The 27,983-nt window shown below is 49.9% G+C and overlaps 1 protein-coding gene across 1 annotated transcript in view; it reads left to right on the top strand.

Moving 5' to 3' along the window:
* DNAH10 (dynein axonemal heavy chain 10) overlaps positions 1 to 27,983 on the top strand; it is a 1,963,751-nt gene that overhangs the window by 1,113,417 nt on the left and 822,351 nt on the right. Inside the window, exon 39 of the mRNA XM_086942901.1 lies at positions 8,885 to 9,043. Coding sequence (XP_086799027.1) covers positions 8,885 to 9,043 — 159 coding nt within the window. The remainder of the gene's footprint in view (positions 1 to 8,884; positions 9,044 to 27,983) is intronic.

Here is a 27,983-nt window from a genome sequence, read left to right as displayed (position 1 = left end):
TTTGCGATTTCTAAAGCGCCTGGTGACCCGTAGGCATCCCCGCGCTATTCAACCTGTCGAGATCCAGAGGGGGGAAGAGGGAGTGCCTTATTTGGGGAACAGTAGGGTTTTGAGTTTCCTGCGGAACACTATGTGGGAGGGTTCCAGACGTAGACTGAGGGGGAGTAGGTTCCACGCTGTGGAGGCTTTGACCGAAAAGCGGCGACCGCCGGAGCGAGCCTTCCTGAATTTGGGCACCGTAGCAAGATGTTCGGCGTCGGAGCGAAGGGATCTTGAGGCTTTATATGGGGTGACCATATGTTTAAGCACGGCAGGGCCAGCTCCAATAATGAGCTTGTGGGTGGTACATAGGGCCTTGAACTCTACTCTCTGGCGAATAGGGAGCCAGTGTAGGGCTTTGAGGGCGGGCTTAGCCGACACTCTAGGAGGAAGGTTCATGATGAGCCTGGCCGCCGCATTCTGGGTGCGTTGGAGTTTGGCCAGGGTGTACTCAGGGGCCCCCAGATAGATGGCATTGCTGTAATCGAGCCGTGCCAAGACAAGGCCCTGGACAAGTAGTTTCCTGGATGGGAGGGGGAGAAGAGGCAAGATCTTGCGTACGGACCGCAGTAGACCGAAGCAGGTGCCTGCTGTCTTGGTTGCCTGCGTTTTCATGGTAAGGTCAGGTTCCAACCAAACTCCTAGAGTTTTGATTTCATTTTTAGGAGAGGGGATTTGACCGAAGGTGTCGGGCCAAGATGTAGGTGGAAAGGTCGTCCATTTATTGCCTAGGAGCATGATCTCGGTCTTTGCGCCGTTCAGCTTCAAGGCCGAGTCACACATCCAGGTATGAATGTCCTGGAGACAGTGAAGCAAGCTGTCGGGATGGTTATCCAGGTGGGACAGGGATACGACAAGTTGGGTGTCGTCAGCGTAGTTAATTATTTTTATACCGTAGGGGGCCACTACGTCTTCCAGGGGCGCCATATAGACATTAAACAGGGTTGGGCTGAGCGACGACCCCTGGGGAACTCCATTCTTCAGTGGAAGAGGTTCTGACCGGGAGTTGCCGTCCCACACCTGAAAGGATCGATGGGAGAGAAAGGATTCGATCCATGCTCGCGCCGTACCCACGATTCCTGCCTTGGCCAAGCGGTGTAGTAGGACACGGTGATCCACCGTATCAAAGGCGGCGCTAAGATCCAGGAGGATCACTGCCACTGATCCCCCTGAGTCTAGGATACACCTTGCCTCCTCGATGACAGAGAGGAGTGCGGTGTCCGTGCCATGGCCGGGTCGAAACCCAGTTTGGGATTGGAGCAGGATGTTGTTTGTTTCGAGAAATTGGGATAGCTGCGAGTTGACTAGTTTTTCAGCCATCATACAAGGGAGCAGTGAGATTGGTCTGTAATTGGACATGTCGTCCGGGTTTAGTTGGGGCTTTTTCAGCAAAGCCTTCACGACTGCGTTCTTCTAGTTGGGGGGAACCGTTCCACCAGCGAGGGAAGAGTTGATAAGGTCCCTGATGATAGGGGCTATGGTGGAGGACACCTTTTTTAGGAATCTGACCGGGGCTGGGTCCAGGGGGGAACCGCTTTTCATTTTCTCTAGCGTGGCCGTCACCTCGGAGAGGGAAACTGCTCTAAAAGTTTCCAGCTGTGGGCTATTGTTTTCGTCCGCTGTGGCCAGGATCGGAGGACGGCTGATGGTAGGAAGGGAGTCCAGTATCCGCAGAATTTTAGAATCGAAATAATTGGCCAGATCCTTGCTTCTGTCTGGGGAGGGGGAGTGAGGGGGGGGGAGGGGGGTGCTGTTGGGATGTTTAGTAATTCTTTGACAATCTGGTAGGATTCTTTGGCTGAGTTGGTCGCGGTTTTTATTCTGTTGTCGTAAAACAATGATTTAGCTGATTTCAAGGCAGTTTTGTATTGTCTAACCGCGTTGTGATATATATCCTTGTTGCTGTGGAGCCAATCTTTCCTCCATGCTCTCTCAGCCTTTTTACACACTTTGCGAAGCGCTCTAAGTTCAGAATTATACCAGGGGGCATGGCCCTTGGTTTTATTTTTCACCTCCCGATTTTTAATGGGGATGAGGCTGTCGAGGGAGGAGGAAATCCAGTCTCTGAACTGGATGTCTGCCGTGGTGGGGTCGGCTGCAAGAGTGGGGGTAGAAGCGTCAAGCGCCAAGGCCCAGTTGTCCGTCGAAAGTCTGGCCCAGGATCTATCCTTGGTGAAAGTTGGGGGGTTGTGGGGTTTCTTAAAGGCCCCTGGGAGATGGGTCGAGACCAGGAAGTGGTCCGTCCACGGGAGGGGGATGGAATTGGTGAACTGGAGGGATGGGATGTTCGAGAATACAGGGTCGAGCAGATGTCCTTTCGCATGCGTGGCTCCTGAGTTAGTCAGGGAGAAGCCAAGGGCGCCAAGTTCACTGATTAAGTCAGACGACCCGGTGTCTGTTAGGTCATCGAAATGGATGTTGAGGTCGCCTGTGATCAGGAAGTTGGAAGGTAGGTGGGCCAGGGAAGAAACGGATTCTAAAAAAGCGGTGGAGAAGGGACCGAAATGTCCAGGGGGTCTGTAGACCAGAAGGCCTGACAGGGAGTAGGTCGGCGAGAGCGTCAGCGTGAACAGACAGCTCTCCGACTCCTTGCTCTGGATCTCTGTAGATCGGCAGGTGAAGTAGTCTCGGTGGATGATGGCTATCCCACCACCTCGACCTAAAGGTCGGGGTTGGGACATGATGAGAAAGCCCGGGGGAAGGGCCGAGACTATGTCGGAGTTAGAATGACCGGTGATCCAGGTTTCGGTTAGGAAGAGTATATCCAGGTCGTGGTCGACAATTAAGTGGTTTATGAGTAGGGCGTGTTTGGGAAGCGATCTACAGTTGAGTGTCGCTAATTTGAGGCCCGGGAGAGGGACGGCCATCCTGGGAAGGAGTAGGTTTCCAGGTTTGCAGATGTTACAGCTAATGAAGGGGACGTTTGGGTCATGTATGGTATGACAGGTGGTGTTTTTCGGAGGTCTGAGGCTGAGGAGATCTCGCCGAGAGTAGGGTCTCCTAATGGCGGTAGGTTCCGGCATGGGGGCTGGCCCTAGGCCCGGTCGTGCGCGGACGGGCGCAGACGGGCTTACCTTAGGCGCGCCTTCGGCGCGCAAACGGCGCTCCCGCTGCGCTCGTCCGCTGCGCTGGTATGGCCGGCACATTTATAGTCCTTGAAGTGGGCGTGGCCTTGCAGTGGGCGTGGCTTAGGCCTTGGGCGTTCCCTGTCTCAGCGCGGACCGCTGTCTCAGGGAAGAGTGAGGGGGGCTGTGTCAGCGCGTGGTGTGAGCGCTTAAACAGGTGAGCTCCTTGTGGTTTTTAAAAACACAAATTCGGCGAAATACAAATTTTTTAAAAGCAGTTTTTTCTAAGGGAGCACAGTCCTCCGGCTTCCGCCTCAGAGGATAACAAACAAATTGTGGTGCACGCTAATTTTCTAGCGTGTTTTGTAGTCCTTGGAGTGGGCGTGGCCTCACAGTGGGCGTGGCTTAGGCCTTGGGCGTTCCCTGTCTCAGCGCGGACGGCTGTCTCAGGGAAGAGTGAGGAGGGCTGTGTCAGCGCGTGGTGTGAGCGCTTAAACAGGTGAGCTCCTTGTGGTTTTTAAAAACACAAATTCGGCGAAATACACATTTTTTTAAAAGCAGTTTTTTCTAAGTGAGCACAGTCCTCCGGCTTCCGCCTCAGAGGATAACAAACAAATTGTGGTGCACGCTAATTTTCTAGCGTGTTTTGTAGTCCTTGGAGTGGGCGTGGCCTCGTAGTGGGCGTGGCTTAGGCCTTGGGCGTTCCCTGTCTCAGCGCGGACGGCTGTCTCAGGGAAGAGTGAGGGGGGCTGTGTCAGCGCGTGGTGTGAGCGCTTAAACAGGTGAGCTCTTTGTGGTTTTTAAAAACACAAATTCGGCGAAATACAAATTTTTTTAAAAGCAGTTTTTTCTAAGTGAGCACAGTCCTCCGGCTTCCGCCTCAGAGGATAACAAACAAATTGTGGTGCACGCTAATTTTCTAGCGTGTTTTGTAGTCCTTGGAGTGGGCGTGGCCTCACAGTGGGCGTGGCTTAGGCCTTGGGCGTTCCCTGTCTCAGCGCGGACCGCTGTCTCAGGGAAGAGTGAGGAGGGCTGTGTCAGCGCGTGGTGTGAGCGCTTAAACAGGTGAGCTCCTTGAGGTTTTTAAAAACACAAATTCGGCGAAATACAAATTTTTTAAAAGCAGTTTTTTCTAAGTGAGCACAGTCCTCGGCTTCCGCCTCAGAGGATACAGAACTACACCTTCTATCGCTGGAACCTCCAATTCTAATCAGGACATGCCCACATCTCCTCACAATGAACAAGGGACAAGTCCAGCATCCGGATCCAACATCTCTCAAATTATCGGCTTGGCTCCTGAGTTCAGAGAGTTCCAGGATTTAGATATTCCGCAGGAATGCACGGTCGTCTTAGCCCGGGCCCGGGCTGAAAGTACTAATAAGACGTATTCCCTTAAGTGGAAAAGGTTCTGTCTGTGGTGTAGAGCTCAGAAATTACATCAGCTCACTTTTACTCCAGCACAAATTCTGCCCTACTTGCTCCACCTAGCCAATTCAGGGCTGGCACACGCTTCAATTAAAGTCCACCTGGCGGCCATATCCAGGTTCAGACGTTCTTCGTGTGGAGCTTCACTATGGACCAACAGACTGGTCAAGCAGTTTCTGAAGGGATTATTCAGGACTTTCCCTCCAGTTCGAGCGTCACCACCTACATGGCAACTAAATGTGGTACTAGCTCAACTAATGAAACACCCGTTTGAGCCAATCCACAGAGCAGATCTTAAATATTTGTCATGGAAAACGGCTCTATTACTGGCGCTCACGTCAGCAAGAAGAGTGAACTGCAGGCCTTTTCTGTGCAAGACCCCTTCATCCAGTTCAAGAACGACAGGGTCATTCTACGGACTAACCCTAAGTTTATACCGAAGGTTCTGTCCTCTTTCCATCTCAACGAACCTATTGTCCTGAGATCTTTCTTCCCGAATCCATCATCTGCAGCTGGAAGATCTCTACATTCATTGGACCTCAAGTGATGTCTCAAATTCTACATATACAGGACGGAGCAATTTCGGAAGTCCAACCAATTGTTTGTGGCATTTAGCAGACCCAGGAAAGGCCTAGCATTGACAAAACAGAGCATTTCCAGATGGATTTCAGCGGCCATCGCCTTCTGTCACCAACAAGCGGGCCATCCTCTGCCTTCAAAGGTTCGAGCACACTCCACTAGAGCGGTATCCACCTCCATGGCGCTCTTCGCTGGGGTACCCATTGTCGACATCTGCAGGGCAGCGACATGGAAGACACCTCATACGTTCACCAGGCACTACTGCTTGGATTCTGAACTTATGAAGGATGCAGCAGTGGGACAGGCAGTCCTACGTCCTCTATTTCAGTAGAGGTGAGCCTTCTTCCTATCATCCCACCTTCCCGGTAATTTATCGCACATTTCTTATCAGGTGGTGAGTATCATGTAACTGTGTAACAACTTATGATAAGATTATTATGTCTTTAGGGATGTATTATGCGAAATGTGCTCATTATTGCTTGCTATTCTGATTCAGGCATGTGAATCTATGAAAGATACCCATAATACTGGATAAGAAATGCGTTACTTACCTGTAACAGCAGTTATCCAGTATTGGCATCTTTCATAGATTCACATGCAACCCACCCGCCTCCCCTGGAAGGGCTCACCTTTGTCCTCTCAGTAGGTACTACTTAGCACTGTGCTTACGAAAATCTGAGGGACTAGGGCTCCTTCCAGGAAGGTGAGGAGGGTGATAGTAGCTGATTGGCTCCTGGCCAAAGTTTGGTCCTTTTTACATAAGGACCTAGATAGGCTACTAATGTGAGGCCTCTGGCCTAGTACTAAGTATATGTCCATGTGCCATTACTATATTTATTTACCGGGGACTCCCACCCCGACGACGGGGAATGATTCAGGCATGTGAATCTATGAAAGATACCAATACTGGATAACTGCTGTTACAGGTAAGTAACACATTTCTTCCCTTATCTGGACGATTGGCTGATCAAAGCAGAATCTCCGGTGAAAGTGCTCCATCATCTGCAAGTCACAACTCAGTTGTTGTACAGGTTGGGTTTTTCAATAAATGTACAGAAATCTCACTTGGTGCCCTCCCAGCGCAACCTGTTCATAGGTGCAGTACTGGATACTACTGTATGTCGGGCATTCCCTCCACCTCAAAGGATTCGCGACATACAGGAAATGATACCTTTATTTCACAATGGAGCGGTCGTTCCAGTACTGAAGGTCCTTCGTCCTCGGTCTGATGGATTCCTGTATTCTGTTGGTCAACCATGCACGCTGGCATATGAGGGCACTCCAGTGGTGCCTCCGCAGGCAGTGGTATCAACACAACAGAGATCTCAGGGAGTCCATCAGGATCTCCAGAGAAACTGCAGCGGATCTGTCTTGGTGGAGAGTGGAGGGCAATGTGTCTCAAGGAAAGCCTTTCCAACTTCCTCCAGCTGTGGCCACAGTGATAACGGATGCGTCCACTCTAGGGTGGGGTGCTCATCTGGGGGATCTGGAGATCAAGGGTCTTTGGTCTACAGAGAAAAGGTTGCTTCACATCAGCCTTCTAGAAGTGCGGGCGATACGTCTGGCACTCAAGGCCTTCCTCTCTTCTCTTCGCGGGCGGTCGGTTCAGGTCCTGACGTACAACACCACCGCGATGTGGTATGTAAACAAGCAAGGAGGAGTGTCTCTGCAAAGAGGCTCTGAGTCTCTGGTCCTGCGTTCAGGATCATCAGATTTGTCTGATGGCAAATCATCTGGCCGGAGTTCTGAACGTGCGTGCAGACAGTCTCAGTCAGCAGTTCAGCCGACCACGAGTGGAGGCTTCATCCAGAGGTAGTTCGTCACGTCTTTCGGATGTGTGGGACTCCTCAGGTGGACCTGTTCGCCACTTGCGAGAATTCTCACTGCCCGTCATTCTGCAGCCTCCAGTTTCCGATGCAGGGAGCCTTGGGGGACGCGTTTCAGTTGAGTTGGGACTCGCAACTCCTTTACACGTTTCCTCCCATACCCTTGATTCCTCGGGTTCTGAGGAAGATTCGCCAAGACTGGGCCCAAGTTATATTGGTCGCCCCGGATTGGCCAAGAAGGGTGTGGTACACAGATCTTCTCCACCTCTCCTTGTGCCCGCCGCTCCGTCTCCCTTTCAGGGCAGATCTCCTCTCTCAGATGGAGGGGCAGGTTCTACACCCCCACCTTCAGACCTTACACCTTCATGCCTGGATATTGAACGGGCAACCTGCATTCCTTTTCTCTCCCACATGATGTGGTGGATGTCATTCTATCGGCCAGGCGTAACTCCACTTAGTCAATCTATTCTTATAGATGGTCTAAATTTGTGACTTGGTGTGGGGAGAAGTCCATTGGCCCTTTGAGGGCTCGTTTGTCAGATATACTCCTATTTGTTCTTTCTTTAGCTCAGCAAGGTTTTGCTGTGGCTACAGTGAAAGGTTATCTTTCGGCTTTGTCGGCATTTCTCTGCCTGCCAGATCAGCCGTCCTTATTTAAATCTCCTATTGTTTTAAGATTTCTGAAGAGTCTTATAAATCTGGGTTGGAGAGGCTTTCTGGGAGAGCTGGAGATTGGGCCTCAGGTGTCCTGCAGAATCCCAACTTCACATCACCATACTCTGAGCATTCTTTGATCTGTCTCATCCCTCAAAAGTGGAAGAGAGCCAAGCGATCACTCAGTTCTTAGTTTGATTGCACCAAAGAACATTGAGTGGACAATCATTGCTCTGTGGGTTTTGCTAGTGTAAAGAAGGGAAAAGCAGTACAGGAGTGGACTGTCTGTCAATGGACTGTATTTTACATCAAGATACGCTATGTCTTGGCCAAGCAGCAGACTTCAGAAGGACTACGGGCTCATTCCACCATAGTCAAAGGTGCTACCGCTGTGTGGGCACGTGGAGTGCCTGTTATGGATTTTTGGCAGGCAACTACGTGGGCATTGGTACACACAAATCACTGCTGTATAGCTAGTAGAGTCCGTTGAGAGGGCCATTTTGCCCATCTCAGTCATGCAGGCTTTTTTGGTATGATCCAGTTTACAGATCCACTGCCAGGACTATGGTATCTATTCCCAAGGTGAGGAATCTGCGGTTAAAGGTATCCATCAGAAGAACAATTCTCATTCTAGAAAATACTCTTTTTAACCACAGATTGCTCACTGACCATTCCACCTCTCCGCTCTGTGAACTGGACTCTTTATCATCTAAAAAGGTTCCAATCTAGAAATCTGCATACTGGTGTTGTAAATTTGACGGTGCACTCGGTGTCATGAACAACCTAACAAAGCAATTGATAATAGTGCACAGGGGTGGCACTTATATGCAGCTGCGCTCATCACTGCCGGAACTCAACAATGTTGTTGCAGAGCCTGACACCACCTTCCAGCATACTGCTTTGAAGTTTCTAGATCCAGTCTGAGTTCTGGGGAATATTCACAGGGTTAGGAATCTGCAGTTGAATAGCGTCCACTAGAAAGAGCAGTAATGAAGGTAAGTGATTTGCTCGTTAAAAAAGTTCTCTGTATTTAAGTATGCATGAATTAGTCATAGTTTTTTATGAAATGCGCTTTTCTAGCATAACAAATTTTGTTATTGCATGTATCTTGTCAATGTCCTTTTTTAAAATGACCATAGAGAAAAACAAAAAGTGATTGATGGAAATGCTTGAATTAGTCTTGAACATTTTGTTACTCTGATTATAAAATCTAAACAATAAGTTAATGGTATTGATTGAATATGTCAACTGTATTATTTTAATAGTTAATCTTTTCCCTTTCTTTCTGTTCATTAGGCTTGGCTTAGTTACAAGATTGTATACACTAAATCCTAAAGCCATGAGTGTTATTGAGCTATATGGCATTCTTGATCCAACCACGCGAGACTGGACAGATGGCGTCCTGTCCAACATCTTTCGAGACATCAATAAGCCTACGGACAAAAAAGAGAGAAGGTAATCATATGGTGGTTCTAACCATACATTAAACATCTTTCATGTCACATAACTTTTGATTGTGTTTATTAATGTATCAGTAAACCATATGTCAGTTGTAGTGGACAGATTTGTTGCAGTTTTCAAGATTAGAGCTGGTACCAATTAGGCCAACTACTTGTCTAGATAGAAAGGCCTAACAAGAACTAATTGCAATGAATGCAACAACACAAGTTGTTGTCTTTCAAGGAGAATTTTGTCATATGTTATGTTATGTCGATTTGAATAGTGCACTACTCACCCGCAAGGGTATCCAGGCGTTTGAGCAGGTGTGTGTCCCGCGGAGTTATTTGAAAAGCCAGGTCAACAGCCTCTTGTGAAACTCAAGAAGTGAGGAAGAGGCTCTGATGTGTTGTTGTGGAAGGATAATGCATGTTTTGGATGGGATGTAGGCGCACTAGCAACCTCATGATCTGCTTTTGTGAATGCTGGGATGTGTGTGTGCAAGTGAGAGTGAGGCTGAGCGTAGGTGTGTTGCAGGCTGGTGAAAGTGTATGCAGTTGTTCAGGTATGCTTGTCCAGTGTTGTGCAAGGCTTTATATGTATTTGTGAGGAGCTTGAATTGTCTCTGCTTGTAAATGGGGAGTCAGTGGAGCTCCCTGAGGCAAGGTGCAATGTGGATGTGGCAGGAGTTGTCTGGAGATTCCGGTATAGAGTACATTGCCGTAGTCTGGCCTGCTTGTCTAACTATCCATCTTGTGTTATGTGCCAGGAAGTGCTCACTGCGTTGACTTGTGCCATCATGTTGAGCTTGTTGCCTAGGATGATCCCCAGATTTCTTGCATAGTCAGTAAGTGTTGGTCCTTTCTCCGGCGGCCACCATGTGTCTTCCCATGAGGAGGTCTTGTTTCTGATGACCAATACTTCAGTCTTGTCGGAGTTGAGCTTCAAGCAGGTGGTTCTTATCTAATCTGCTACTATGGTCATGCAGTTGGTGAAGTTGGTTCTGGTTTTGGTTGTCTTGTCCATCAGTGAAAGGATGAGTTGGGTGTCATCAGTGTAGGAGATGATGATGATGCCTTTGGATCGGATGATGTTGGTGAGCAGTGTCGTGAAGAAGTTGAACAGGGTGAGATTGACCGATGATCCCTGGTTGACTCTGCAGATCAATTTCCTGGTCCCTCGATGTGAAGGGTGGCAGTCTAACTCTTTGTGTTATTCCCATGAGATAGGAGTCAAACCATTTGGGTGCACGCCCTTGAATGCTAATCTTGTGGAGTCTTCGGATAAGAGAGCTGTGGGAGACTGTGATGAAAGCTGTGGAAAGGTCGAGCAGGATTTCGTTGTGGCTGCAATCAGTACTGTTTTGGAGCTGAGGTTCTCTTTGAATCCTGATTGGGTGTTGTGTAGAAGGTGCGGTAGCTCGAGGCAGGTTGTGAGTTGCTTGTTGATGGCCTTCTCAATTACTTTGGCTGCGAAGGGAAACAGGGATATAGCCTGGAGGTTGCTCAGTTGCATCAGGTAGGCTGATGGTTTCTAGAGGAGGGTGCTGACCTCTTCATGTTTCCAACTGTTCCGGAATTAGGCAGACATAATGGAGGTGTTGAGGATATGGGTGAAGGCGGTGCTGATTGGTAATGTTCCCTGTCTGTAGATGTCATGAGGGCAAGGATCCGTTGGGGCTCCTGGGTGGTTTGCTTGCATGATTTCCGCTGTGTCATCTCTGGTGAAGGTTTTCCATTTGGTCAGGGGGCCATCTTGGTTGATGGGGAAGTTGGCTATGAAGACGCTACGTTCAGGTTTGTGTGCGAAGTTGCTGTAGATGTTTGTGATTTAGCTGTGGAAGACGTTTTATAGGTTGTCACAGAGTTCGCGAGAGGGGGGGATGTTAATGGAGGCTGTGGGTGCGATGAAGTCCTTGACGATCGAGAAGACCTCCTGGCAGCTGTTGAAGCCAAAGGTGGTGATGGATGGAGCGTTGACAATACAAAAACTCACCCCCAGTCAACTGATCTGGGTTTAATCCATCACCGTTCTTTAGCTCACTCAGCCACCCCAGTTCAGACATGGCCATATGCAAATCAGTCTGACCCTGTGCCTCACGGGAACAGTCCAGCCCGAACTGCCAAGCCATGTCTTCCCTGGACCGGAATCAAACTTCCCAGGACCGGTTTCTGGCATTACAGCGGTCTTCAGCCGGGCTTGCTTGACTCCAGTGGCAAAGTGAGCAAGGGACTCACGTCTGAGCATACCCTGCCAACTTAGGGTGAACAAAGAAAAACCATAGGTGGTGATGGACGGAGCGTTGACAATACAAACACTCACCCCCAGTCAACTGATCTGGGTTTAATCCATCACCGTTCTTTAGCTCACTCCGCCACCCAAGTTCAGACATGGCCATATGCAAATCAGTCTGACCCTGTACCTTATGGGAACAGCCCAGCCCGAACTGCCAAGCCATGTCTTCCCTGGACCGGAATCAAGCTTCCCAGGACCGGTTTCTTCCAATACAGCCGTCTTCAGCCAGGCTTGCTTGACTCCAGTGGCAAAGTGAGCAAGGGACTCACGTCTGAGCATACCCTGCCAACTTAGGGCGAACAAAGAAAAACCAAAGGTGGTGATGGACGGAGCATTGACAATACAAACACTCACCCCCAGTCAACTGATCTGGGTTTAATCCATCACCGTTCTTTAGCTCACTCCGCCACCCCAGTTCAGACATGGCCATATGCAAATCAGTCTGACCCTGTGCCTCATGGGAACAGTCCAGCCCGAACTGCCAAGCCATGTCTTCCCTGGACCGGAATCAAATTCCCAGGACCGTTTTCTGGCATTACAGCCATCTTCAGCCAGGCGTGCTTGACTCCAGTGGCAAAGTGAGCAAGGGACTCACGTCTGAGCATACCCTGCCAACTTAGGGCGAACAAAGAAAAACCAAAGGTGGTGATGGACGGAGCGTTGACAATACAAACACTCACCCCCAGTCAACTGATCTGGGTTTAATCCATCACCGTTCTTTAGCTCACTCCGCCACCCCAGTTCAGACATGGCCATATGCAAATCAGTCTGACCCTGTGCCTCATGGGAACAGTCCAGCCCGAACTGCCAAGCCATATCTTCCCTGGACCGGAATCAAGCTTCCCAGGACCGGTTTCTGGCATTACAGCCATCTTCAGCCGGGCTTGCTTGTCTCCAGTGGCAAAGTGAGCAAGGGACTCGCGTCTGAGCATACCCTGAAGCCCTCTTCAACGCGTTCAGCTAGTTCTCTTTTCTTTGCGTCTCTCAGTTGCTAGTTGTAGCACCCGTGTGCAGCCTTGTATGTGGTTCTAGCTGTGTTTTTGTGGCTGCCTCTCATTTTTCTTTCTAGCTCTAGTGTTTGTTATTTTGAAGGCCCTCTGTATACCAGCTGGCCTACTTGTTGGCTCTTTTTTCCTTTTTGAATATGATGTATCGAGGGAGCCCAGTTATTGAAGTTGCTGATGTCCTCGTTGAGTTTGTCTGTGGGATTAGGTTGATCTGTGCTGAGGGTGCTGAACTAGTCTGCTTCTGAGATTTTTCCCCTACTTTAGCTCAGTACGCTGATGCTGGTGGGTGCGTTGACTTATCGGGTGTTGATTTGGAAGCGGATGATGTAGTGGTTGGTTCATGTGAGTGGCGAGGTGGAATTGAATTTGATATTGTTGCTGGTGATAAAGATGAAGTTCAGAGCGAGTCCTGCAATATGTGTTCGTCCTGAGATGAGCTGGATGAGGCCAATGTTGTTCAGGCTTTCGAGGCGGGCTGGCCAGCTCCACTACACTGTGGAGTGTGCAGAGATTTGCCTTCTGCGCGTTCTCCACGGAACGTGGAGGAGGCAAATCTCCGCACACTGTGGGCGGACCGGAGGTCTCCACCCGGTGTTACTATTCACTCATAGCTATGTTGCAACTGATCCAAAGCTCTTAGAGCCAAACAAAATGGTGAAAGGAAATATGTAGGCTTATTACAGGAAAGTAACTGGAGAGCAATAATCCATACCTCAAACGAACGGTGATGCGCGGTTAGAAATCACCACCACACCACGTACCGATCTCCAAACGCTCTGCACTCACAAAGCGAAATATAGGTAATGCACAAGTTCCCAAACTGAGATAGCATCATAGCGGGAATCCTTCGCCTCTGGACGCTTGATGACGGCCACGGGAACAATGTACAGACCGGAGAAACCAGAATCTGGTCCGTACTCACCCGAGAGCGATATCCAGGCTGCACTCCTTCTTCAATCAGGAGGAACCAATGTCTGAGTCAAAAACAAAGCAACACTGAGCAGCTTCCAACTACAGCAGAACTCTCAGCCGAAAGAGAAATCTGGAAGCAAGAATAACACACGCTAGCAGCGTGTACCAGGCCGTATATATGGCCACGCTTCCTGCCCAACCATCTCCTGGGAGATGTAGTCTCTGCCGCTAACAACCAGGAAGGTGCTACTCAACCTGGTTCCTGACACTCCTAATGGCTTGTGGGTGCCGTCCTTTCATGTAATCTTGTAGCTCGCTGGGATTGCTGCGACTGTTGGGTGCAGATGTGCAGTTTAGCTAGGTTTCCATGATGAGGAAGAGGCCCGGTGCATTGTTGCTCAGCAGGTTTCGGTTGTATGTCTGTGGAGAGATTGTGTGTCGAGTAGCATGTAAGCAAGCGAGTTTTGTGGTGTGAGAATCCTGTAGTGTATGGTGGGAGTATTGGTGGGGTTGATGTTTGCATGGAATGTGTGGTTGGGTAACTGCAGGTGAACTGGCCGTGGGTGCAGGGGAAGACTCCTTCCATGGCATGTGGTGCAGCGATGCAGCAGCGGGGGGAGCGGGCAGCAGTGCCGGCATTGAACTACTGGAGGAGCATTGCAGAGTATTGCGGGGTTGAGGATTGGGACCAAACCAGGGTTCCTGGTGCTGGACGAAGTCCAGCTTGCCTAGCATGGATGCGCTGCGGGCGTCATTAAGTAGTTCCTGGGTGGGCGAGAGGAGCACAGGGGTGGTGAGTGAGGCAGAAATGCACGGGAACAAAAGGCAGAAAGGCAACATGCAGGAGGAGCAGGTAAGGAGTGATGGGAGGCAAGAAATTATGCTGGAGGGGGGCTGCGGGAGCGCGACAGAATGTTTGGACAGGGTGAAAGGGCACAAAAAGCGGTCCAAAGGGTGAGAAAGAAACAGCCACATAACTGGTGAAAGACCAGAGGCTCAGAAGCATGAACCAAATTAATCCCTTGATTGGACTCACTCATGCAGTGCTCCATTTCTCATATGTCCTAAATCTTATATTGGTAATTAGATTCTGAAGTTTTCTTCAAATTACCTTGCCACCACCATTTCCGAGATATCATTTAGAATTCATTCACATGTGTTGCAGTCTGTCAAACTTTGTATTGTATTGTATGTTGATTTGTATAGCGCGATTGCTGCCCAATGGGCGTCCAAGCGCTGAGTATGTAGACAGAGGTGGGCAGTGCAGAAGAGGTTAGAACTCGGTGGACCTAAGCCTTATGGCATTCATTAGGTCTAGGGGTTTGACAGTCAAACAATCCTTTTGCTAACAATATACATATAATGGACTGTGAGTTCATTCAAACATTGGCTTTTTTCAACCATTGTCTTGATACTTTGTAAATTAGGCTTCGTTCAACTCAGTAGAGTATTGTTTCATTGCAAGCACTCGAGTGGAGGTGCAAAGATGCACCTCCTACTCGACTGATATTCATGTGCATTTTTGCACCTCCACTCGAGTGCTTGCAATGAAACTGCATGACAGGCTGCTTTACAACTATAGCTCTCCATCATAGAATTTTTGCTGATATTTGTGAACATTGAATATCTCTACCTCCCCGTGAGACCCTAGAAACGCCTTCTTTTGTTTTTTTTCATAACTTAATTTTGTTATTTTCAAGCAGGCAAGGATACATTAAGAAAATCCACAAAGGCCCAGACATAGCACCACCAGCCCATGCTTTGTCTCAAACGTGAAGTCAAAGGGTAGCGTGGTTATCTCCTGCTAAAGATGAACATGTGTGGGAAAAGAAACTACCTGCAAGCCTTGAGTTGAAAGTGCATTTTGACAAACCTTGGGCAATCTATGCCATAGCAAAACCCGCCCTCGAACTCCCCCCTGCCCAACTCCCCCTCCCACCCACCCCGGAACCGGTGTGCCATTGCTCTATTCATGAATGGAGTAGATTTAGCATCTAAGACGTGTCTGCAGTCTTCGGAGTTTCAGTGAGCCTGAGTAAGCGGAGGTACTTGGGGCAGGTAATTTCATTGAATTCGTGTGCCAGCAATGAGAGGATTGGGCGCCACGAGGTGTGGAAAGAGGCTGCTGAGTGTGTTAAGTTAGGCTGTATCCGTTCCATGCCAATGATATACCACAGTTTATGCAACCACCCCGTGTGAGTGGGACGGGTTTGCGTACCCCATAAGGATAGAATGTGATGGACCGCTGCCCCTATAGCCATCCCCATCTGTTTCCCTCGTGTGGATTTTAGCGGAAAGGTAAGTGCATTCGGAAGCCCCAAGAGAGCATAAGCAGGAAAGCAGGGTATTTCAGTTTCAAAATGGGTATCTACGTCATTAAGTAACTCCATCCAGAACCCAGTCACCTCCTTACAGTCCCAAAGTTTGTGTGTCACTGTGCCCTCTGCGCCACAACCTCTCCAACAGGTGGAGCTGCGCTCCGAATTAATTGTATGCGGGCGGGCGGGGGTCAAGTACCAGTAAATTGCAACTTTAACTGCCGCTTCTTTACTCGCTATATTTCTGGCAGTATGGTTTGCCCTGTAATAAATTAGTTGCCATTCTTTCGAGGAGAGACTCCGACCCAACTCTGCCTCCCAGCGCCGTTGTCCGGCCGACCGCTCTTGAGGTACCGGCAGGCGCAGCATGAGATACAGTTCAGAGATCAGCTTGCGGTCTGAGTGCTTGGACAATAGCCTCTTTTCGTAGGCCTTGAGGTGTCGGCTAACTAGAGGCTGTGTATCAGGTTGTAGCAACCAATGATGAAGTTGAAAATACTGAAACCGTTGGGGGCCTTTGATATCATACCAACTTGGCAGATTGGAGTAAGGGATAAACCCGTCAAGATCGAAGAGGTGCCCCGCAGATTTGCAGGTCGAGGCCCACCACTGTGGGAAGGCCTGCGACTCGAGCCCTGGAGGAAATGCCGGAATATCAAATAGGGGCATGAGGGGTGAAGTAGAGGAAGTGAGGTGCCACTTAATCGCCACCGAATCCCACACCCGCATAATTGAATGGGTGATGGGAGATTTATTGAGATATGATGGTCTATCGGAAGGTCTCAGGAATGGTACCTTCCACATAGAGAGCCATGCCATCTCTCTGTCTTGGAATAGCCACCGTTTTTCGGACTCCAGTCTGCTCTATTCCACGATGTAGCGAAGTTGAGCCGCTCTATAATGACTCAAAAGGTTGGGGATCCCCAAACATCCTTCATCCGGGGTCCGGTAAGCCAGATCTCTACGCAGCCGTGGCCGTTTCACTGCCCATATGAAATGCTGTAGTTCCTTTTGCAGTGTGTGGATAGAGCGCATAGGGGGGCCAACCGGTATTGTTTAAAACATATACAGTATTTTAGGCAGTATGGACATTTTCACCGCAGCGACCTGGCCTTGCAGCAAAAAGGGGTGTGTCCGCCACCGGCGTAGGTCCTGCGTTACCTGGGAGGTAAGATTGGCGTAGTTATGAGTGATTGTTTGGTTAGTGGAAGGCGTCAGAATGATCCCCAAGTACGGGATCTCCCGTTGGACTAGTAGGTGACCAAGCCCTAGGAGCACACCCTCTGGGGCATTCTCGTTAATGCCTAGAGGTAGAAGCTTCGACATCCCACATTAACCTTGAAGCTTGAGACTTTACCAAAGTCCATCAACTTCTGCAAAAAGGCGGGAACTGAGCTTGTGGGTGAGACAAGAGTGGCTAGAATGTCGTCCTCTTATAAGCTGACTGTATGTTGTCCCCCCCCAAAAGGGATACCAGAGATATGTGGATTGTCTCGGATTCGCTGCGCTAGGGGTTCGACGTACAACGCAAAAAACAGGGTTGAAGGGGGACACCTCTGACGCGTGCCCCGTCGGATGTTAAATGCCTGGGAGCTGATCCCGTTGACGCAGATCGTTGCTTTGGGTTGGTCACAACAGCTTGCGACCCAGTCTCGGAAACGGTTCTCTATGCCAAAGTGCGCTAACGTTTTGTCCAGAAAGCCCCAATCAACACGATCAAAAGCTTTCTCAGCTTCAACTGATAGTAATAGGGCATCTAGTCCCCTGTAGTGGGCCTTGTCTATTAAGTGCATTAGCCGCTTGGTGTTGTCACTACTTTGTCTGTAAGGAATAAAGCCTGATTGGTCAGGTTCAATAATTCCTGGTAAGCGGGGGCCCAATCTAGTGGCTAGGACCCCTGTAAAGAGCTTCAGATCGAGATTGAGCAAGGAAATCGGACGGATCCTCCCCAGGCTTGTGAATGATGACGATGTCCGCCTCCAACATGTCCACGGGGATTGTCCCCGGACCCTGAAAGAAATTAAAGAGGCGAGTGAAGATCGGGGCTAGGGATTGGCATAAAGTTTTGTAAAAACCCGCTGAGAAGCCATCCGGTCCCGGTGACTTCAATGGTTTGAGGCGGGAGATCGCACTTATCAGGCGATGCGTTTATGGCCGTTATTGCTGCCTGTCTGAGGTAGGCCTCACCTGCACTGTCAACTGTTGGATCTTTACTATACAGAGATGCGTAAAAAGTGCGGAGGGTATCCGCAATATGGGCATCTTGTTCGACCCGCTCACCAGTGTGAAGTGCCGCAATTTTAGAGCCTTGAGCCCGGGCTCGGAGTTTGCTCGCCAGGAGCCTTCCTGTTTTGTCCCCCCCAACTTAGTATGAGTGCTTGAGCCGTAGGGCAGGGTATTCCGCTCTATCTGGATCCAAGCTGGCCAGCTGTGCTCTAGCCGCTTTCAATTGCCTCCACATCCGCGGGCCCCTGTTCGACTGTGGACCCGTTCGAGCTCTGTCACTTTCGCCGCCAGCTCCTCCCTTTTCTCTCTGCGGGCTTTGCTGTCTGCCGCGGAGATCGCGATTAATTCTCACCTCACCACCGCCTTAAGGGGTCCCCATAATGCCATCAACGGAGTATCAGTGGGGACGTTTGACGTCAGATAGTTTGTAATGCATTTCTGCACCCTGTTGGGACACGTCAGGTCGGTGTAGTAGAGACTCCCTGAGTCGCCATCTCGCTTTCGGTCTGCATAGTGGGCGTGTGTCCAGTGTCACTGTCACTGCATCGTGGTCAGACAAAGCAGCAGGGACAATGGCAACAGTTTAGACAAGAGTGGTGAGGTCGGACGTCCCCATAAAGTGATCGAGGCGGGCATATGTGTGGTGTACATGGGAATAAAATGAGTAGTGCGTGCTGTGAGGGTGGGCCGCGTGCCAAATGTCTATCAATCCTCTGCGTTGTAGCCAGTCTTTCCCGGCACTCGATATTGCCCCCGTTGCGCCATATCTGTGGCCTGACCTGTCTTTCCCGGAATCCATAACCAGATTAAGGTCTCGGCCAATTAAAATCTTTCTGTCATGATAGCGGAGGATTTCTGACAGGGAATCTATGAGGAAGGGCTCCTGGCCAGAGTTGGGTGCATAAAGGCAACCTATGACTACAGGGGTGTCACCCAGCCATAACCTATATGCCAACAGCCTCCCCCTCGTTTCAGCTATTTTGTCACCAATCCTGCCATGAAAGTGTCGTGATAAGAGTATGGCCACCCCACTTTCTTATCTAATGTGGAGGAGTAATGTTGGTGGGGAAAAGCCCGGGATTTCATTCTATGCCAATCATTTGAGAGCAGGTGCGTCTCTTGTAGAAGGCATATCGAGGCCCCAGTTTTCCAGGTAGCTCAGAATCGCACGCCTCTTGATGGGGTTGTTTAGCCCTTTCACATTAAGAGTTAAAACTTGGGTTGTAAGAGTGGACATGGTGGAGAACTAGGTGTGTCACAATGATATATTAAAGACCGAGGACTGGGAGAAGCTGACTCCACACAAAAAAGAAAACTCCCAGCTGCATGAGCTCTCTACTATGGACTGGACCTGAATTGTGTCTGCTCCTAGGTTGCACACTGGTTCACCCCCTCCCCTAGCCCCACCGCCTCCCGCCCCTCCCTCCCTGAACCCACCCCCCCTAACACCAACAAGCCAAACCCATGTACCCAACATTGTCCTATATCTACAGCCTGGGCTGCAGACAAATGGCAGGAAAAGGATTGAGGTGGATGTGTTGCCTGGCCAACCTGGGCTCCCTACCCGCCACTCCCCCCCCCCCGTTAGCTAGTGTCGGATGCGTGTAGCAATCCCCATGCTGAAATTAAAGAGAGTTCGGCTTCTTAGTGTCTCTTGAGACTGCTGCAAGGGCCAACGCCCTTTCGGAGGTCATCGTGGCGCGGTCCGGTTTCGCTTCAGTCAGAGGCGAGCGTCGTCTGCCCACCTTCTGCCACTCATCCCTTGTGGACCGTTGCGAGAGTTTCGGAGAGGAGTCCGGACTGTGCTGTGGAAGTCCCAGTAACTCGCATGTCTCTTGGAAGGACCGGAGTAGGTGTAACTTGCCATTCCACTTGAAAATGATGCGGAAGGGTTGACCCCAGGAGTAAGGCACCCCGTAGGTTTTTAGGAAGGCTGTCATCTCTTTCAAAGCTTTGCGCTTCTGGAGGGTAATGGAGGCCAGATCGTGATAGAGAGCTATGGCATGCCCTGATAGGTAACAAAGCAGTAGTCCTGAGCTAATATGAATAGCCACTTTTCAGCCAATAGACAAATCACAAATCACTGTTTGTTTTCTTCTCTTCTTTCTTTTATTTCATTTGTTGATCGTTCATAAAACCTCCTAGCCGACACGTGTTTCGTCTGATATGGCGTTAATCCACAGACTTCTTCAAGGCTAGAACAATGTAATTTTACAGTTTTTACAATCTATACATATGTATATTTGTTTACAACATCCTCATTTTTCACGAACTCAGATTTTAAAGAGTCCCCTAATGAAGTGTTGAAGGTTATCAACATCAAAGAACAGGTGCAGTGTCACCTAGAATCCACACAAGGTGCCATGAAGAGAAAGTTTTGTGAGCAATGATCACCAGTTGAAAAATATATACTGAAGTATAATAGAAGAGAATCCCACCACCGTGCGCTCTGTCCTATGTGTCATTTTAGTCAACACCTGGTCAGACTTCGGTTGAGCATGTCAGGGGATGTGCGGGGCTATATCTCTCTGGTCACAACACTATACCTGCACGTATAAATATTGAAAGTCTGACCAGGTGTTGACTAAAATGACACATAGGACAGAGCGCACGGTGGTGGGATTCTCTTCTATTATACTTCAGTATATATTTTTCAACTGGTGATCATTGCTCACAAAACTTTCTCTTCATGGCACCTTGTGTGGATTCTAGGTGACACTGCACCTGTTCTTTGATGTTGATAACCTTCAACACTTCATTAGGGGACTCTTTAAAATCTGAGTTCGTGAAAAATGAGGATGTTGTAAACAAATATACATATGTATAGATTGTAAAAACTGTAAAATTACATTGTTCTAGCCTTGAAGAAGTCTGTGGATTAACGCCATATCAGACGAAACACGTGTCGGCTAGGAGGTTTTATGAACGATCAACAAATGAAATAAAAGAAAGAAGAGAAGAAAACAAACAGTGATTTGTGATTTGTCTATTGGCTGAAAAGTGGCTATTCATATTAGCTCAGGACTACTGCTTTGTTGTGTATCAGGGCATTGACTGGTTCATGCCTGTTGTGTTTAGATTGGTGGTCTAAACTTTGTCCTTGGAGCTTTCAGATATTTTTCTTATCCTGACTAGTATCACTGTTACCCAGCGCAAATATAACCCAACCACCGAATTTCCTGTTTGCCCTGATAGGTGATTGGCTGTTTCAAGCGAGCTTCTCGTAGAATTCGTTCCTTTAGGGGGAAATCAGTAGAAAGGCCAAGATGTCAGGCGGGGGGGCTGGGGACCTCCTCCCCAGGCCCACCCGGTGGGTCCGATCGATGCGAACCTCGAAGTCTTGTCCGACCCCCAGAATCTCCCGGAAAAGGCCCTGGAGATAACCGGTCACGTCCGTTCTTTCGGCTTGCAATGGCACGCCCCTCAAGCAGATGTTATTTCTTTGAGATCTGTTTTAGAGGTCCTCTGCATGAGCTTGAAGGTCAACCTGTTGGTCTTTAAGGCGGAGGAGCTCTTGTTGTAGTTGCTCAAGTTCCTCGGATTGAGAGTGCCCGCCATTCTCCAGGACCACCACCGGCTCACCCAGCTGATCCACATTGCGGCGTATTTCTCTAACCTGCCCTGCCACCTCCTGTTTCAGTACCTGAAAGTCATCGCAGAGGGTGTTGAAAAGGGTTTCCAGAAATGCTCGGGTGATGGGCACCCCACCATCGTCCTGCCCATTGGGGGGTTGTTATACTGGGGAGGCGAGGGTTCCTTTGTCCCCAGCTGCCGCCCCTTTAGCGAACATGTCTTTTAAGGAGCTGGCTTTTTTATTTGTGTTGGCAACGATGATGTCGCTGACCAAGACGGCCGGGTAGCACACGCTCGTCTTGGATGCAGCTCCCGATGGGGCCCCAGCTGACTCCCACGGGCCACAGCCGGGGGAGGGCACTCTCGTTCAGCCGGCACTCTCCGTGCAGTCCACACTGGGCTGCGATGAGAAGGCACCAAGGGTGGGGGGCCCGGGGCAACCCCTGCAAGGGTCCTCAGTGGGGGCACAGCTCCAGGTGCCTTGACGGCGCCAGCGAGGGCGACTGGTGGCGGGGCCCCACAAAGGCCCCCACGTTGAGCCACGGCGCTATGGAAGTTAGGCCCAGGGAGGCCTCCGACCCCCAGTGCTATGAATGTCCCCGGTTCCACGAAAGGCAGGGGTGTGGTGATGACAGGTGAGCAGCTCCTGCTGCGAGTTAGGAAAGTTCATGAGGGGCAGGCCCCACAATAACTGGGCCACCTAGCACCACTGTCTGAGAACTATTTCGCCTCCCCCCTGTTCTCTGCAGATGCCCTCCTTCGGCGTTGCAATCGCAGTCCGAGTCTCTCGGGTTTGATAAGGCAATGGCTTGGTCGCAAAGCAGTTCCCCCAAAATTCGGGCCGCCAGCCCACCCCTGTCTCAGCCCGAAGCTCTCTTTGCATTCAGTTCTGTCCTTCGGCCCTTTGGGATTGCACCCCCTCTGGGGAGACCCCAGCACAGCAAGGGCGGAGCGCAAGGCCGCATAGCAGTTTAGGGGGTGTCCGCTGATAATTTTTCGCGGCAGCGCGCAGCTCTCGGTCTGTAGCAAGTCCGGAGCAGGCTTCAAGGTGCACGCCACTGCTAATCCGGGGGCTCTGGCTGTCCCCCCGGGCCCCACACTGTGCCTCCCCCTCCTTCACTGAGCGCTCCCCTCCGGCCGGCAGACCTGGGAGGCTGCGACCAGGCCGCAGGGCAGTGCACTCAATTTTCGCGCCTCCGGGGCCTCACACCATCGCCGCCGGATGCGTGTCAAACAGGGGAGCGGCGGCCCCCTCCTTCCCTCCAGGGACGCGCCGTGTCTGCAGGGTGGTAGAGCCGGTGGTCTGCTATCTTTTATCCGGGGGCCCTGGTTGCTCCACTGGGCACCCCACCGCGCCCCCTCCTCCTCTTCTTTGGAAGGCTGCAACCAGGCCGGAGGGCAGCGCGCTCAATTTTCGCGCCTCCAGGCACCTCACTCTAACACCTCCGGATGCGTGGCAAACAGGAGAGCCGCGGTCACCTCTGCCTTCACCAGAGCCTCACAGCGTCCGTGGGGTAGTCGAAGCCGGTGGCCCGCTACAGCGATCCTGGCGCTCCAGCACCTCTCCAGGCTCCGTGCTCCTCCACCGCCAGCAGCTCAGCACTCGGGTGCCATTTTCTTCAGGGAAGCGCCGGAGCTCACCAGATCAGTTCGGGGGCAGATTACGGGACTATCGGATCACCAAGAGCCTGCTTTCAGCTGCCGCTGAGCCCCCCACGCACATAGCCACCACTCGCAGCGTGTTATAGGGGGACTGTATGCCAGAAAACACCAGGGGCGAAGGGTCACGGCAGGGAGCCTCAGATGTATGTATGTATGTATAGGCATTTATATAGCGCACTACTTACCCGGAGGGTCCCAAGGCGCTTCGACCGCTGCGAAACCCTTCCTGGCTTCCCTGAGAGATGGTCCCTTAATGGGTATCTCCAGGGTGAGACCAGGCATCCCCGGCGGTCTGGTGGGGCCGTTAGTGAAGATGAGGCAAGCTAATGCCCAGAGTTGCCGAGTGTGAACGCTGATCAGAGTGGGCACCAAGGCGAGAGAATTATCGAGTCCGCTGACCCTGGTCCAGAAACCTGCCGCGCCGGGAATCGAACCCTGGTCCCGGGCCGTCCTCTGCTCTCGGGTCTGCCGCCTCTAACCAGTGAGCCACACTACTGACCTCTACGTCTGGTCAGGTCGCCATCTTAGCCACGCCCCCCAGAAATGCCTTTCTTGACAAGAAAAATTCTTTTTTTTTCTTAAGTATTTATAATTCACTAGCTCTATTAGTCTATGAAGGCAATGTCTGTTGACTATTCTTCAAGGAAAAAGAAATCTACTCTGCATAAAGAGAAAAACACTCAAGAACTAAGGGCATGATTTAGAGTTTGGAGGCAGGGTACTATGCTGTCGTAGTGGCAACAGAGTAACCTGTCTTCCAAGCTGTCAGTCTGCAGGCTAACACGGATGGACTAAAATTTTCTGTGTTGGCATAAACCATCCTCTGACAGCCCAAGAGATTACGCCCTATTTAGAGTGGGTTGCCAAATGACTTTTTTATTGTCACTGCCAGTGCGGTACAAAAAATAAAATAAACAGTGACCCCCACACCATGGGAGAAAACTGCCAGGTCTAGGGGGCATTAGTATTTACTTTTCCAAAAACAAACTCCACTCTCAGAGTAAAAACATAGAAGTTTGGCATTGGTGCCTGTCACCAATGTCGGATCAACTTTTAAATGACTTTGCATATATCGCTGTTTCGGTGGGTTTGTATGGACCACCATCACAGAGGTTCATGCTAATCCATTTAGGATTTTGGTGTGCATCTGTCATTGGTGACAGCTAGCGCTCGGTAGACAGTGAACTCTAAATTTGGAAGGCGGAGTAAAGGCAGGATGGCGGATGTGAAGTCGTCCACCACCCTGACTTCCTTTACTCTGTCCACCAACATATAGATCAGGCCCTAATTTCTTGAAAATTCCTAGTTTTAAAAACATAGTAAAAATGAAATAATAATGCTTGCATAGGCAGAGCTAGTCTAAAGACTAAGTTATAGAAATAAACTGACCTGTGTATTTAATGCATACCTGGTTATCCCATAAGTAACATCTCCAGGCAGTCAAGACACTCAACAGCGAAGGCAAAAGTGTCATGCTGTCTCCTTTCAAATTGCTGTCAGTACACAAAACATCATGTTAGACAGGGAAAGTGGCAGTGGAAGAAAAGACCTATGTTAACAAGATGATCTCCATAGAGGAGACAGATGAAATCAAGAGGAAAACGACTGTCAAGATTGGCAACAAGAAGGTCGACGACGAGTAGAAAGTCAAAGCAGCCTTTTTTAGTTTCTAGGCAATGTAGATTATCTTGTTCTTCACCTCTGAACAAATCTATCAAGCTGTTGAAAGGCAGATACTATTCAGACGAGCTCTCAACAATAATTATGACAATAGAGCAATTTACTTCCCAGGCTCCAGCCATAACTCTTAGGAATCATGCCCCTTTTCTGCGTTTCAAAACTCTAAAAAAAAAAAAACAAGGGTTGAGACGATAAATCTGGAAGACTCTTCTCAAAATACACTGCAAAATATGCCAGCTCCTATTTCTAAGCCTGAGCATGCCAGGGAGCAGCCGCAGGTGCCAGAGGAAATTCTGCACCCTAGCACCTCACATCCATCCTCATGCTTTACCTTGGAGGCCTCAAACTAAATCTCCTTTTCCAAGAAGAAGTGATGTACGTTCGTGCCGCAGGAAGAATTCAAGGTGCAAATGCTAAAGTCTGGAGTCTCTAGGATATGATCTCATTCTTGAGGGTTCATCACTGACACAAGCTGTACAAACTCAAAGAGGTACGACAATCCTTTGTCTCCAATCAGTGGCGGCTCCTCCGTTAAAGTGAAGGAGCGTCGCCCCTCTGCTTTGCAGCAGTGAAATAAAGGAAACATAAAATGATAACTCAATGTTATTATCATTTAATGTTTTCCTAATGCAGCAGCTTTTTGGGCAGGGCGGGGCTGGGCTGCTCGTACAAGGGCAGGGGGAGGAGTGGTTTTACCCACTTTTGGTGCACGTGAATGTTTGGGTGGAGAACATGCCCAAGCTCCTACTGCCTGTCTGAGTGCCAAACCACGGCGCTCAAACCATTGGCTATGGGGAGCCTGGCGCTTCTTCTTCCTGTTCTGGTCTGGAGAGATGACAGAATGACCAAGGAGGAGAGCCGCGGAAATCAGGTCAGTGTTTTATTTACACCCCCTCATCCCCAATCCGTGCCCGCCAACACTGTCACCAAGATCCCCTAAGAAAATCCCACCAGTGGGTGATAATTTGACTTTCCGCAAAGTTTTCACTAGAAGCTTTTCTAAGTTCACAGCTTCCCAGGGTACTTCTTTGGTTATTAATGAAACCTTGCTACATAAATCGCTTACAGAACCTTTGATACCATTGGTTTCAGGTCTCTTGGGACCAGTCAGATCTGGCTGCATGTTTAGTCATATTGGCAGCTGTTAAGAAGAGGTATTCAAACAAGTTCTTGGCCTCTGACCCACCTAATAAAGAAAGCAGAAATATGAATATAATGGGCAAGATTATATGCCAAACCTTAGCCACAACCCTTAAGACTGCTAATATTACTGCACTTTAGAAATACTATTGCCCATTTTTGAAGGTACTCATGTAGAAGGTACTAGTGGGTTCAACACTCTTACTATCTGATAGAGACTTCTAGCTGCAGATTCCTTTTAATTTCCCAGACGCCAGGCTGGATCCGGAAACTTTTGCTGAGTAATACCAATCGCACACGATGTCGGGTGGCTCCATTCAGCTCCGTGTGACGTCGGTAGCGTCGGTTATGATGTCACAGTGCCTACATAGGCATCACACCAGGCGCGGGCATCAGTTCTTTTCTTTCCACGCCAGTTAAGTGCCGATTCAGGAAGAGCTACCCCTCTGCTGCTTTTTGGCAGGCTTTTTTCTCAACTTTGTCGATATTTTTGAGTAAACTACTTCATTTACGAGGGATGTCTGGTTCAAAGACGGGTTTTAAACCATGCAACACTTGTTCCTGCACGATGTCGGTTACCGATCCCCACCGCGTAAATATGTGGTGTCTTGAACGCGACCACGATTCGAAGTCGTGTCCAGACTGGCGGGCGATGGCTCCGAAGAACTTGAGGGAGCGGGTGATGAAGTTGCTTGCAGCCCGGCAGACAACACTGTCTAGCGAGACTCCGCGGAGGTCACTCTCCCGTTCGAGGAAAAGCAGGTCGCAGGATCACTCACGGAGCCCTAAGTCCTCTTCCTCCCATTTGAGGTCATCTGGACACTTTGGAAAGAGGCATAGGAAGAAGAAGAATTCCAAGGAGACTTCGACTTCACCTCAACTGGCTTCCGTCGTTGAGAGAGGTAAGGAACACCAACACTCTAGGCACGGTTCTGCGGAGCCGGAGCCAGAGTCGACTTTGCGTCTCCCTCCCTTTCTGGGAGCCCGGGCGACTCCCACTCAAATTAAAGATTTATAAGAGGCCATGCACCACGTATTTGAGCGAAACGACACCGTTAGTGAGCCCTTGGTCCCCCCGGGGTCAGACAGGGCCCCATCGGGTTTGACGCTGCTGGCTTTGGCCACGGCGCTGGTGGGGCCTCAGAGATCCGATCCCAGATCCAGTTTGACGCCGGTCGTGCCAACGCAACATTCCCTGGCAAGCCCCATCCTCATCCCCGATGACACGTAGTCGGAATGATATCAACAGAACCCAAGGGTTCTATATTGTCACCTGAGCACTTTGTGGACGTGCTTGGCTGAGGAGAGGAATGGGGGAAGTCTGGAGACCCATTAGACATGTCTCTGAGGGGACTATGGACGGGTATGGGGAACTTGGGGAAGCCAGTGATCTGGATACTTCCCCAGACCCTGGCATGCTCTCTTCACCTATAGTGGCTACGGAGGAGGGAGCGTCCTATGCCATGGTGGTTAAGAGGGCAGCTGAGGTCCTAGGACAAGAGCTGCCCTCAGTTCTGGTCAGGACTAATCTCCTGACCGAAGTGCTTCAACCTGGGGCTTCCACCTCTAAACCCCTTTTGCCCTTCTAGGGTCATGGTGCGAGCCTATCATAGGGGCTCCTGTGAACAGGACGATTGGGTTGCCCGGTGATGGCGACATGCAAAGTTCCTCTGATGTGTAAAAAACAAAAGTACTGACGTCTGCGTGCCTGGGTGGCACCTATGTAGGCACTGCGATGTCCTAACCGACGCTACAGACACGCAGAGCCAAATGGAGCCACCTGAAGTCGCACCCAAGGGGTATTGCTCAGCAAAAGTTTCCAGATCCAGCCTGACGCCTGGGCAATTCAAAGGTAAGGAATCTGAAGCTAGAGTTTCTACCAGATAATGTTTTACCGAAGGTAAGTAACTTGTTCATCAAGCTTATGTGTCCACAAAAAACAGATGCAGCGTTACCATCCCTCCTCCCAGTACAGAGAAAGAAGACAGGCAAACACAAGCCAATGAATTCTCTATTCTGCCCTCACTGTAACCCATTCCAGTTGGGAGGAGCATATCTCAATGCTTGGCAGAGTGGCAAAATATCACAAAAGTTGGTTGCTAGCTCTCCGCTGTGAACACTTGATACGCTCTGAGACTCAAACCT

The sequence above is a fragment of the Lissotriton vulgaris genome, chromosome 11 (genome assembly GCF_964263255.1).
Source record: "Lissotriton vulgaris chromosome 11, aLisVul1.2, whole genome shotgun sequence".
In the NCBI taxonomy this organism is placed as follows: domain Eukaryota; kingdom Metazoa; phylum Chordata; class Amphibia; order Caudata; family Salamandridae; genus Lissotriton; species Lissotriton vulgaris.
The sequence above is the reverse complement of the archived record's forward strand: the minus strand, read 5'-3'. Positions and strand labels throughout refer to the sequence as shown.